Consider the following 13,176-nt stretch of genomic DNA (forward strand, 5'->3'; position numbering starts at 1 on the left):
TTTCTAAAAGGTAAAGGAGAAAACAAATCCCTAAAATATGACAAATTTTTTTTTAAAATGCTACATTTTAAATTCAGCCTTTGCTGCCTGAACTATGAAATAGTAACTGTTTCAAGTTTTTCTTAACCGATCAGTCCTGACAGCTTTATGGTAGCAAATCATACACTCAGCAATTACTGAAAAAGAAGAGACGACCTTCTCAAAAACAAAGGAGGTCATCACCACGGGTTCTTTCCAGATTTTATTCTGAACATCTGAATTTTCAAACTTCACACAAATTTTAGATTTGCATAATTTGTATCTTCAACCTTGGAATATTACAAAGTACTACAGATGTGGTAATCAATCGTAGACTTCGAGATAATAAATTCAATCCTAGTAACCTCATTAAGTGTAAATTTAAAATCAGAAAATTATTTTGAGCTTTTAAAATAATAACTCACATCAAATCTCCCACAACACAAGAAAGCACCTTTTTACTTTGTCTAATATTTTATCAAGTTTCAGATATTACATGGTTACATGTTAGAATGGCTATAGTAGTTTGCTTATAACATTTAGAAACAAATTTTAGGTTTTTCCCCCATACCTACAAGGGTACTTAAGACTGTAAAATTAAAAGAAATGAATGTTTTCTAAAAACACAAACTAACAGGCCAACTCTGTCAGTCTTAAAACAGTAAAAACAAAACACAAAACACCCACTGCTAACTAAGTCTTTCAATATGACCTAGGGGATTGAATTGTCTACAAAAAGTTGCTACTAACTGGCACAAAAATTTATGTATTTAAATACAAAATGATGGTTTTTTCAGTGAAAATTACTTACTATTTGATTCACACTGAAAATCTGTCTCTTACAAAAGGAGCAAAAGGCCAGGGTCCTTATCTCATGACTGAATATAGCTTTTTATTATCAATATGCAAAAGACATCTCCCAACACTCAATTACGCTACACCTAAATGATAACACCATGCCCAGGAATGACTTTTTTAAAAAAGTTATACTGAGATATTTCACCCCTTTAGTAATTTTAATATATTCATAGAATTGTATAACCATCACCACTATCTAATTTCAGAACACTTTCATCATCCCCAAAAGAAACCCTGTATCCTTTAGCAGTACACATCCTATTGCCCCTCCCCCAGTCCCTGGTAACCATTAATCTACTTTGTTTCTTTGGATTTGTCATATATATGGAATATATATGACATGTCATATATATGGAATCAATTTTGTGACTGGCTTGTTTCACTTAATATATTTTCCAGATTCATCCATGTTACAGTATGTACCAGCATTTTATTCCTTTTTATTGCCAAATAATATTCCACTGTACAGATATACTACATTTTGTTAGTCTGTTAATCAACTGATGGATATCTGTGTTATTTTCACTTTTTGTTTATTATGAATCACGTGGCTACAAACATACAAATGTGCAGGTTTTTGTGTGGACATGTGGTTTCCTTTTTTGGGCACTATATATCTAGGAATGGAATTGCTAGGTCATATGGTAACTATATGTTTAACTTTTTGAGGAACTGCCAAACTGTTTTCTAAAGTGGCTGCATCATTTTTCAATCACATCAGAAATGTATGAGGGGATCCAACTGCTCCATATTCTGGTCAACACTTGTTAATGCCTGTCTTTCATTTTAGCCATCTTACTGAGAATAAAGTGGCATCTCATTGTGGTTTTGCTTTGTATGATGTGGTTACAGTTAACCTCCCCTAAAACTCTACCCCAGGTCTTACCATAAGCAAAATAATCTCTCCCTCCCACACTCTGTACTTCTCTCCCTTACCAAACATCAACTTCCAGGCCCCCCAACCTGGGTTAAAGTATTTTAATCTTTAAACTGTTCAAAAATACCAATAACACCTTTTTTTTAGGTCAATTCGACACTGTCTTCCTTCAACCACCTATCAAAAGTCTGGCATGAAAATTTATTATAATGGTATTTTTCAAACAATACAATTGAGAATGGAGCTTAAAAAACATTCAACAGAACATTTTCTCCTCATCACCTCATTAAGCAGTTTGGGGCAGGACACAGGAGTTGCTAAATGAGGTGAGGAGAAGGGAGAAAGCGGTCTAACTAGCCTTCGGCTCTCTCTGTCCCCCGGATATAACTGTGTTTTTTCCCTCTACTATGAAAATAAAGTTTAAAGGCTAGTTTGGAGAGAAAGTACAGATAATGAAACTATTAGTCTAAAGAGAAGGGGAATAACATTTTAAAATCTACCTGCCATCATGAATTCATGTTAATGAGCAAATAGTTCCATTAACAGCTTTATTCCTAATTACATATAATGTATTACTATTAATCCTCTTTCGCTAGGGGAATTTATAATTTAGAAGAGATGAATCCGAGTTCTGACTGATAAGCACAAAAACTGGCCCTTTTACATAGTGTAGAGCTTGACTGGCTTTTTCTTACCTTTTAATGTCCCTCACAGCACCTTATTTATGATCCCTCATTGTACTTAACACATTTTGTAATAATTATTTATTTTGTAGCTGACAACCCCATGCATGCCTGCTAGCATAGTACCTGGTACATAACTGGCATTCATCAGTTGAATGAGTAAATAAATACTCAAATAGTTTCTATCCCTAGTTAGTAGGATGCTAATTAGTAATACACAGGAGAATCTCCAAGCTGAAGCAAGTCCAGAATGAGTTCTGAAGCAACCTCAGCAACCAAGGTAGCAGAACAACAGGAGTATAAAACAAAGCAAAGAATATGAACCACTCCTCTTCTAAATCATTCCAATTTATTTCAGCAGAAATCTATTTATTTGACTTTTCCCTCAAGAAGTCTATAATCTCTTTTTCTGTTTCTTATAACTGAGTCTCTGGGTTGTCACAAAAAGCGACATCACCAAATGGCTCTCTTCTCCAGCACATTTTATGAGATATTTGCTATTAATGCAGAGTTGATACAAATATGACTTGAAACATAGTTTTCTTTTAAAAATGAATTAAGTTTTCTTGTGTTTGATGTGAGGGGCTTTAGTAACACAAATAAACCATTAATTTAAATTATCATTCAGTGACTTTAAGTTTTAAAATTCTATATGAAAAACTCATTATGTAAACAAAGAAAAATATTTCTTCACTGTATAATTATTTGTATCATTGAACCATCATCAAGTAGAAACTACATATTAATTTAACTTCATTAACGTATGTCTATTCACCCTTGGCAAGTAGGAGAGACTGCTTACCATGATTGATAAACTATTTTGACACCATCCTCCTGACTGTAACATAAAAAAAAAAAAAACCTAAAACTGCAAACCTCTAATACTGAACTAATTTTGATATTCTATAACCTTACGTATTAAAATGTTCATTTCGGCTAGTGTTTGTTTTTTAAGTAAAACAAAAAAAAAATGTAGTGAGGGCAACAATTAGTAACAATCTCCAACAGTATGTTTTAAATAGGACTTCACTAAGCACATGGCCTAGAAGTATACTTCAAATCAGCTTACATCAGGCTCCTAACATGGTAACTTTATGAGAGTTCTAAATTTTAGAAACAAAGCATACTAAAAATGCATCATCTTTAAGGCAGTTTAAACTCCTATATATGTCAGAGCTGATAGCGCGGACAAAACTTAACTATTCCATCTAGCGCTGCCCATCCCCCATCAGATTTGTTTGCCTGGGCATACCCACCATGTGATAAGGCTTATCTTTAAAGGTTGAAAGATTTCCTGGTCTCCTCTTCAAAAGTAATTCCCAGCTGTGACCAGAGGGCCAAAAGCTAAACTTAAGTGGTGCAATAAATAGTTCAAAAATATCTCTGAAAGCTCAGTGCACTCAAATCCATAAAGCTATTGAGAAGTAACCTTAAGCAAGGATCCAAAACAGTCACTGAAGAATTCATAATCTAGCATATTATATTAAATTAATTAAGGACTGGAAATATTCTTAAAAGCATCTAGTATATGAGTCCAATTAAGTCAAGAGAAGTCAGGTATCTTTCTGAATGAGTTGGTTACACTGTTGATACCAGAAGAACTTGGGTCTCTTGATTCCCAATTGAATAGGTAAATTTTTCTATGACACAATTTAATTCATTTGAATTCACATGTAGAAAAGAGGATGCTAGCTAACTTCTACTAATGGATTTTTGAAGGGCGTATAAAATGTCAGGTCAGAGCAATGTCATAACTATTTTTCTCACTGGATAATGTGCATTTAAAAACTACATTGAGTATCACATTTAAAGAGGCATCCAGAGAAGGGAAGTCTTAATGCATAAAAAAAAAACAAAACTCAGAACTCTTAATGCATAAAAAAACTGGAGAAACCACAGTTAAAAGAGAACACTCTGGGATTAGAAATGTATTCACAAATTTGAAGGGAAGTAAATTTCTGAGTAATAAAGGGACACATATTTTCTGGTCATTAGGACCTTCCTTAAATAGAATGGACTGCCTTGTAACGGGGTAAGCTCCTAGTCAAGGGAAAGGGAAAGGTCAAAGGTGAGGTTGGAAGGTAATCTCTTAAGGATATGGTAGAGGTGAGGCATGATAATTCATCTAGATGGCTTCACTTCTGTAATTAGAAACTCATTACCTTTGGGTAATTTCCTTAAGATGAGTCACAATACAGTATATAAGTAAATGCTTCAACCATTGTCATCTTCCTCCCTCTGAAATTTCCATGTGTTAGTATTGGTGACCTAGGTGTGCTTTTGAAAAGATTAACTGCATGTAATCTAAATTTCTTTAAAATTCTGGGTGTCAAAAGATCAAGTCCAGATTCTAGTTCTGTCACTCAACTATATAACCGTGGGTAGTCACAATTTCCCTAGATCTCAGAGAAACTCAGATTTGGGGCAAAATCCCTACCTCTACCAGTTATTTTATTTTATTTTTTTATTGCGGTACGCGGGCCTCTCACTGTTGTGGCCTCTCCCGTTGCGGAGCACAGGCTCCGGATGCGCAGGCTCAGCAGCCATGGCTCACGGGCCCAGCCGCTCTGCGGCATGTGGGATCTTCCTGGACCGGGGCACGAACCCGTGTCCCCTGCATCGGCAGGCGGACTCTCAACCACTGCGCCACCAGGGAAGCCCTCTACCAGTTATTTTTCAAAAAATATATGTTGGTGGCTTGGGGAGTCACAAGGACTGGGTGGCACTACGGCATTTAGTGGGCAACCGTCAGGGATGTTGAACGTTCTTCAGTGCCCAGGATACACCCTCCCTCCTCCTTTGAGAAATGTTGATTAGAAGAATTACAAATTCCTTTTCAGGGCCAAATTTTATGAGGTTTATTTGTTTTAAGAAGTTTTAGTTAGCAACAGCTCTATTTACCTAAAACACACTGAAACATCTTTTCCTCCCTACCCTAAGTAGTTAATAATATAATTCACAACCAAATACTGACATTTTAGGATCACCAGGCGAGATTTAAAAGAGGGTAAGGAGGGCTTCCCTGGTGGCGCAGTGGTTGAGAGTCCGCCTGCTGAGGCAGGGCACACGGGTTCGTGCCCCGGTTCAGGAAGATCCCACATGTCGCCGAGCGGCTGGGCCCGTGAGCCGTGGCCGCTGAACCTGTGGGAGAGGCCACAACAGTAAGAGGCCCGCGTACCGCAAAAAAAAAAAAAAAAAAAGAGGGTAAGGAAAACAAAACAAAAAACCAAAGAACTTGTTTTTAATGCACGAATATAAAGAGACTTGCTTCAATAAAATTCAAATGATTTGATGTTGGTATTCTAGCTACCCAAGACTCCATTAATGGAGTTACAGATTTAGTTTCTACAGCCTTTAGTGCTTTTTCCTACCTCTACCAGAACAGGCTTAGGTACATTTAGGTACATTTTCATCAAAAGTAAAATATTACTTATAACAGCTATCAGAAATATTTAGTCTTCAAGGAAAAAGGTTAATGAATGTCTAAACAGTTAAAAAATTTAACAGACCTTTAATTATTGATGCAAAATATTTAACTTTGATAAGAAAGATGTGAACAACTTTTGGCTTTTGACTTAATAGCAAGTTTTGGGAAACTTTGAAACCAAGGACCAAAATCAACACCTAGGTTTTAATTAGCTGTGACATTTCCATGCACAGAATTTCTATGCACAGAATTATTGATAGTAATTATAAAGGATATTCTGAATTCGCCAACTAGGTTGTTTATTACCTCCTTTAAGTCTCAAAAGATACACCTTTTAATCCAAATCTCTAGTTCCAGTTCTAGTTCTGTTTATTTTATTTACACCCAACGTGTTTTTAATCCCAGTGGTCCCATCAGCACTTATTTCCAGAAACACAGATTCTAACACTACTTATTATGTCCTTTTATATAAACAGGGACAACAACATTACATAAAAGATCAGTTCATTGACCATTAATATTCTGGAATAGAGTTTTCATTCTGAAAAACAGGAATTATAATTTTTGTGTATGTTTTCATTAGGGCTTTTACTGGAAAATATTCAAATGGCTATTATTATATAAAACAATAAATAATTTTACAACATACAAGAAAATATTTAAACCTGAGACTCTTCATGTTTGCAAGTATAAAATCTCTAGGAAAAAGAGTGTTAATAAGAAATAATTTAATGACCTGCATAATACTCAAGCATCAACTTTCTTTAATACAGTGTGAAAACATTCCTAATATGATTCCTTAAAAACAAACAAAAGCCCTCCTTTTTTCGAAGTCAGTAAATATCAGCTAATTCTTATTGGCACTGGATGTCACTTCATGATTTGTTACAAATTACTAATCAATGCTGTAAAATAATATGTCAACGATATATAGTTTTTAGGGAGGGGCAAGATAAGGGTATGGGATTAAGAGATACAAACTACTATGTATAAAACAAATAAACAACAAGAATACATTGTACAGCACAGGGAAATAGTCATTATCATATAACTTTAAATGGAGTATAAGCTTTAAAAATGTTGAATCACTGCTATACACCTGAAACTAATATTGTAAGTCAACGTAAAATAAAAACTTCAATAAAAATTTTTAAAAGATACATAGTTTTTAAATGTTAAAGAATAAAAAATCAGATAAAAAAGAAACAATGCATAACTAATTATTTAATTTCCTGAATTTATGTTACATGGATAATTTATTAACTTCATGTGGGATGTGAATTATTCTAAATATAATTATTCTAAAGCAGCTGATAAAGAACAGAAATATAAAAGAGGCTGGTGTTTGAAGGAGGTGAGTGATAAAGTCAAGCTTATCAGATGTAAGGTGTATCTTCTACTCTAAAATGTCAAAAGACATAGGTCAACTTGACTTAAGGTAAAAAATGGTAAATACTTTCATATAGATTTGGGGAATATAGGAAAACAAATTTCACAACCATGAAAGCAATAACCTATCATTTGTTGGTGTCTGCATGGTTCAAAGGGTCAGAAAGGGGATAGTCTATATTTTTTTGGCAGATAAAATGCAATCCACCATAGAACTTCAGATTTCAAGGAAAACTCCTTCAAATTCAGCAGCTAACAGCTTGTCTCTATTTGCTGTCACTCTGGATCAGAGAAACCCACACTTTTTTTTTTCCCTTTCCTGCTCCCCTTCAGTTACACTTGAGCTCTCTGACTGAAAAGGTCTGGAACAGATTAAAAGTCGGGCCACAAAATAAAAAGCTTTGGCATGTTGTCAAGCCTGTCTGGAATACACATACACAGTGGGCCCAAAAAGGGAAACTAAACGCAGTAAGAGTATTTTATGAAAACTTTTCTTGGCATAGCTAACTGTACGCTGTGTGTACATACGTGTTGAAGGTGGGAGGGAGATTATCATTATTTTTTTTTGGTACTTTCTCCCATTTAAAAAAAAAGACCAAGCTGTGTGTGTAATTAATGAATCTACTTAAGCTCACAGCCAAGTTGTTTTATTTCACTTTTTATTAACTGAAAATACTTAAAAAAAAAAAAAAAAGCTTTGTTCCAATTGCTGATTTCTACAGTTAGCTAAGGGTTAATCATCATTTTTCATAATCTCGTGTAGAGGGAAAAAAAATCCCACAGTACCATTTTTTAAAATTTCCAAAACATGGACAAGCAGAATTCATTTCATTAAAGATGATTTAAGGAAACATGTCTGTTATCGTTCTAGTCCATACAAATGGCAACATTTATTAAATTCTCTACCTTACTTGGTTTCCTGTTTCAACCACAAGGGCTTATTCAAGCATTAAATAGAATCTGAAGTTGCAAATTATTAACATGCCACATTACTTTTTTAACACTCAAATAGGTCTTGAAACTCAAAAGGCTAGCATTTAAGCCAAACCGGATACCTGTCAAAATGACAGTCTCTGCCCTGATCCCACCTTTGACTTGACTTGAATAGGGGATTCAATCAGTTCATAAGGCTGGCCAATCAGTAAGCTTGGGGCAAACCCAAATGTTGGGGGTTTAAAAAGGTATACATATAGATATAGGAGAACTGCTCAGAATGTTCCTGACGGGGAAGTTATTTTACCCAACCAGCTCTGGGTAGAGTTTTTCTTTCTCTTTTTCCCCCAGGACTGTGTTTTGATGGCATTCACAGAGTTAATTCCTCTTTCCCATAAGGGCCCCACAGTTGTTGTTAGGTCAACCCCTGTAAAGCTTCAAAGGTTCCGAGTTCCCTCAGTCTGACCTACTCAGTGATCTGCACATTGTTTTCATTTAGCTGCATCCAGTCCAAGACGAAAGCTTTAAAACCACAATGATCTGCTCCTTTTTAAATACATTTTTCCATGGCTTTGGAAAAATGTCTCAGAAACCCAACTGAAGAAACTGAAAACAGTGAAAAAAAATGTGTAAAAAGGCCCTAAAAAAAATGTATACTATTATCAAAATATGCACATTTGGGAGGCGAATATTTCTTTGTGCAAATGGTGATTTTTGTCATTTGATTTGGAGGGAAATATGGCTTATTTTGGGTTTGTTTCCTAAATGAAAAACAAAGGAAAAACCCCCTTTACTTAAAAAAGGGGGGGGGCAGAAGCGAAGAGAAGGAAAAAAAGGCTTTCATTGGTCTATCTCTAGGGTGACGGGGTACCCACCCCCCCTAGGATAGAAAACATTATAATACCCAGGCACAGGATGGTACTCGTTACTCTCTTAAGTTAAGCATAAGCAGACACCACGTTACTGACAAAAGTTGATATCCCAGGTTTTAGATGAAGCGACAGACTGATTATTTCTGTAGCTAGAAAGATCATTTTAAACACGATCACTGCGTTTTCCCAAAATGTGAACGGAACAGCGAGTCTGGTTAGTAAACCACCACAACATTCCTCCAACCCCATCCCAAGAAGTCCAAGCTAAAAGGCTGATTTAGACCTGAATTTCTCAAGTTTAAAGTGAAAGGTATAAAAACAGTACTTGGATAAGTTGGATGGGCAGTCATTTTTTAAAATTATGAAGCAGTGCAATTTAATTTAAATGTACCTTCCCAAATTCACATACCAAAAAACAGTCATCAAAAATATCTAAAAAGATTTTGAGATGAACCTTTACCAAAACGAGGGTCAAGCCTGGGGTCTAGCCAAGAGGTGGTCTTGTTCTTATGGTTTATATAGTATATTTCTCCATCCTGAGTCATGGCTTGTTCCCATCCATCAGGAAGAGGACCTATAAATACAGAAAAAAAATCACGGTTGGTTTTTAACTTGGTGCATCTAAAAAAAAGTGAGAGGGGTGCTAATTTAAAAAGAAAACACATCCTGACATAAAACAACTCATTAATGCAGAATTAACAATGTGCTCAGAGAAGAAAGGTAAACCTGTATACTTGATTCTTCTCCACTAAAAGGAAATTACCCAATAATAAAATCTATACCCCCAAAGACACAGATGTAAAAAAGGTCAGATTTTTAGAAAATGCTCTGGAAGTCATGACCCAAATAACTGTTATTAGTGTTAATATAAGACATGGAGTGCTGCAGCTCAGGGACCATCCCCCAATCCAGTCAGTTTTGGGACAGTATCTTCCTAGAGACCCCAAAAGGTTCTTTAATAAGGAATATATGTAAGTGTTCTCAGAGTACCTACAGTATCATAAACATTCTGCTTAATATAAAGCACAGTTTAGCTAAGACTGCCAAGTACCATTTATTTCCATTATTTATGTGACTGACTCACACCAAGAAAACTATAGTAGAGAAAACATGGTTCCAAAAAGCTTATTCTTAAGCAGACTGGAAGTTGCTAGGAGGTGGGGATTGTGGCTAGAAGTTTAAGTTTGTCAGAGACTTGGGAAGGGGGCAGAGTAAACACCACAACTGCCGGAAGGCAAATTTCTCAGGAAGAAAAAGAGAAAAGGTACAAATTTCAAAGCTACGGAGTGAGGAAGTAATACCTGGGAGATAGGGCTAAAGAATATAGAAAGTATAAGAAGATTATTCTATCTTTATGAGGGAAGGGAGGCTAGATAGTTGCTTTTAAGAGGTAATAGCAATGAAAAGAGAGGCCCAGTATAAACCACTAAATTCAGGCATATTTCCTCCTTGTCTCTCCCACTCCCCGGCTTCCACTTGCCACTCCCACCAGGAATCAGAAAAGGCAAAGGTAAATTGGGAGAGTCTGAGCAAATGCCTAAAATTTTCCATCTGTGGACCAACACGAATTGACTGCTTACTGTGTGCCAGTCCCTGTGCTAAGTATATTAGGTACATTAACTCGTTTAATCCTTACAATGACCAAGGACATAAGCAGTAGTACTATCTCCATTCTAATGGGGAAACTGAGGCACAGAGTGGTTTAGTCGGTACATCACAAAGCTAGTGTCAGAGATGATAAACTTAGCAGCCTAATTCCTGAGACATTTTTCTCATAACAACACTTCTTTTTATTCACCTCCCACATCCAAGATCAGAGACTAAGTATGTTTCCTGTGCAAAAATGGAACAAGTTCCTTCTTTCTATACTGGCAGTCCAACAGCCTTAAGAGTAATGCTGAAAGAGTAACTTTGGTTAAACAGACCACTCACACAGGCCCATGGGACCCAAGGCCCTAATTCTAGGCCAGTTTCATTTGTATTAGGAACAGACCAATTTGCTCCTATAGTATTATCAAAGATCTACTTTGATGGGGTCAAAATCCTGTTAGGGAATGCAGGCATGTGGAACCAGAGTGTTCTGTACTCCTAGACAGGCCACAGGGGGAAGACCCTTCTCCAATCCTGAATATGGAACTCTGCACACAATGCTAACCATGTCCAGAGTTGAACTTTGCTGCAGAAATCCTGTGTTTACTAAAAAGTGAATGGGAAGCAGATCTGTTTAACACATGTAAATCAAACAAACCACTTTTCTCAGCAGCCTTCAGTGTCACTTTGGGTTCTATTTCCCCACTAGGAAGACAGAACCTCCAGAACTGAATATTAAGGGTTTGTTACTGACTTTAATTGCGAAGATGGCTCAATTGTAAAATGCTTCTGAAAAACAAGTAATTAAAATTCTAACTTCCTAAGATATCATGATGATGAACAAGTCAACAAAAGTCACTGGATGCCTTTGGAAGCATCAACCCAATGGCCCTAACAGACCTCATTATAGCCTCCAAACCTGCCTCCTGAGTAAATGGATTCCCTACTTTTTTTTTTTTTTAAACAATATCACTCTCTACCTTTGTTGTCTGAGTTAGAACCAAGAACAGTATCTTGGATACAAATCAACTTTCCCTTTCTGCTCCACCCACTCCATGCTGTAGACTCCACTTAACACTCTGACTGATCTGCTGCAGCCCGTCTCTAAGAATTCAACCATCAATAATTTTCAGCTCTTTTTCTTAACCACTACAGATCTTTGTTCCTGGTGTCTGACTTCTTGTTTCCTCTCCTCATTCCAGTGTCTCCTATCCAGCAGCCACCAGGGTTTTCTTCTTAAAATACTACCCAATCAACATTTATATGTTACTCACTGATTTTAAAAACGTTTCCCTTGCTCTCTACCATCAAAAGGAAAATGCCAGCTGGACTCATTTCTTAATAAGTCTTCCTCACACACCCAACCCTCACTCTACTTCCCCAAGTTTTCACAAAATCATGCCATCTCCTTGTATATACTATTCATGTTATCACAGACAGCCTTCTGCCCCATCTCTTATAAACTCTTATTCACCTTAAAAGAGAAAGCTCAGATGTCACCCCTTTGATTCAGCCTTCCCTGATTACCCCACATAAAATCATTAACTTCCTCTTCTACTCTGTATTAATGTTTTAACAGATAGAGCTGTATTTATTTGCTTACATGTCTGCCTTCCTGACAATGACCAGGCCACTTATCTTTTAACTCGTGTCCAGTATCTGAGTAATTGCTCACTAGATATTTAATGGAAGAATGAACATCCTGCCTTCTAATACTTTGAACTTTCTATAAACAAGCTTAAAATCATATAGTACATATATGGGGTTGGCCAAAAAGTTCGTTTGGGTTTTCCCATAAGATGTATACGGAAGATAAATATCACAAATATATCAAAAGTTTCAAATTGTCTATGCATTCACACACTGACATGAGCCACAAACATTCCTTCACAGCGACTGTACTCATTAGCCTATCACAGAACCAGATTTTGTCATAAACTATAAAACTTTTAATACAAAATTGTATTTATATATTTATAATTCATATACATGCCCTATCTGTGATTTTAAAAAATAAAAGCTACACACTGTACAGACACTCTTAACTCATAGCTGTAGGCAACATTTTTGGATGGAATTTCTCCCCCAATAAAATCAACGGCATATTTTATGTACATGAAGGCTAAACTGCATAAAGACAGTTCAGTTTCCCAGATATGCATCTCCTTTTAGGGCAGGTTTATAAATTTTAAAAGGTGGGCTTCCCTGGTGGCTCAGTGGTTAAGAAATCTGCCTGCCAATGCAGGGGACAGGGGTTCGAGCCCTGGTCTGGGAAGATCCCATATGCTGTGGAGCAACTAAGCCTGTGGGCCACAACTACTGAGCCTGTGCTCTAGAACCCGCGAGCCAAAACTACTGAGCCTACGTGCCACAACTACTGAAGCCTATGTACCTAGAGCCTGTGCTCCGCAACAAGAGAAGCTACCGCAATGAGAAGCCCCATGCACCACAACAAAGAGTAGCCCCGCTCACCACAACTAGAGAAAGCCCATGCACAGCAACGAAGACACAACGCAGCCAAAAAAAAAA

The 13,176-nt window shown here is 36.5% G+C and overlaps 1 protein-coding gene across 6 annotated transcripts in view; it reads right to left on the reverse strand.

Annotated features, from left to right (window-relative positions):
• Positions 1-13,176, reverse strand: part of YAP1 (Yes1 associated transcriptional regulator) — a gene marked incomplete at its 5' end in the record, with an annotated part of 106,881 nt that overhangs the window by 27,414 nt on the left and 66,291 nt on the right. For 3 of the 6 annotated variants that reach the window (XM_082659626.1, XM_082659622.1, XM_082659624.1), the window contains one exon: positions 9,518-9,631. In XM_082659626.1, the coding sequence (XP_082515752.1) occupies positions 9,518-9,631 (114 nt within the window). Of the gene's footprint in view, positions 1-9,511; positions 9,632-13,176 lie in introns of all 6 variants that reach the window. The other 3 variants (XM_082659625.1, XM_082659621.1, XM_082659623.1) reach the window with 1 other exon arrangement.

This window comes from Grampus griseus (assembly GCF_964374135.1).
Source record: "Grampus griseus genome assembly, chromosome: 8".
NCBI lineage: Eukaryota > Metazoa > Chordata > Mammalia > Artiodactyla > Delphinidae > Grampus > Grampus griseus.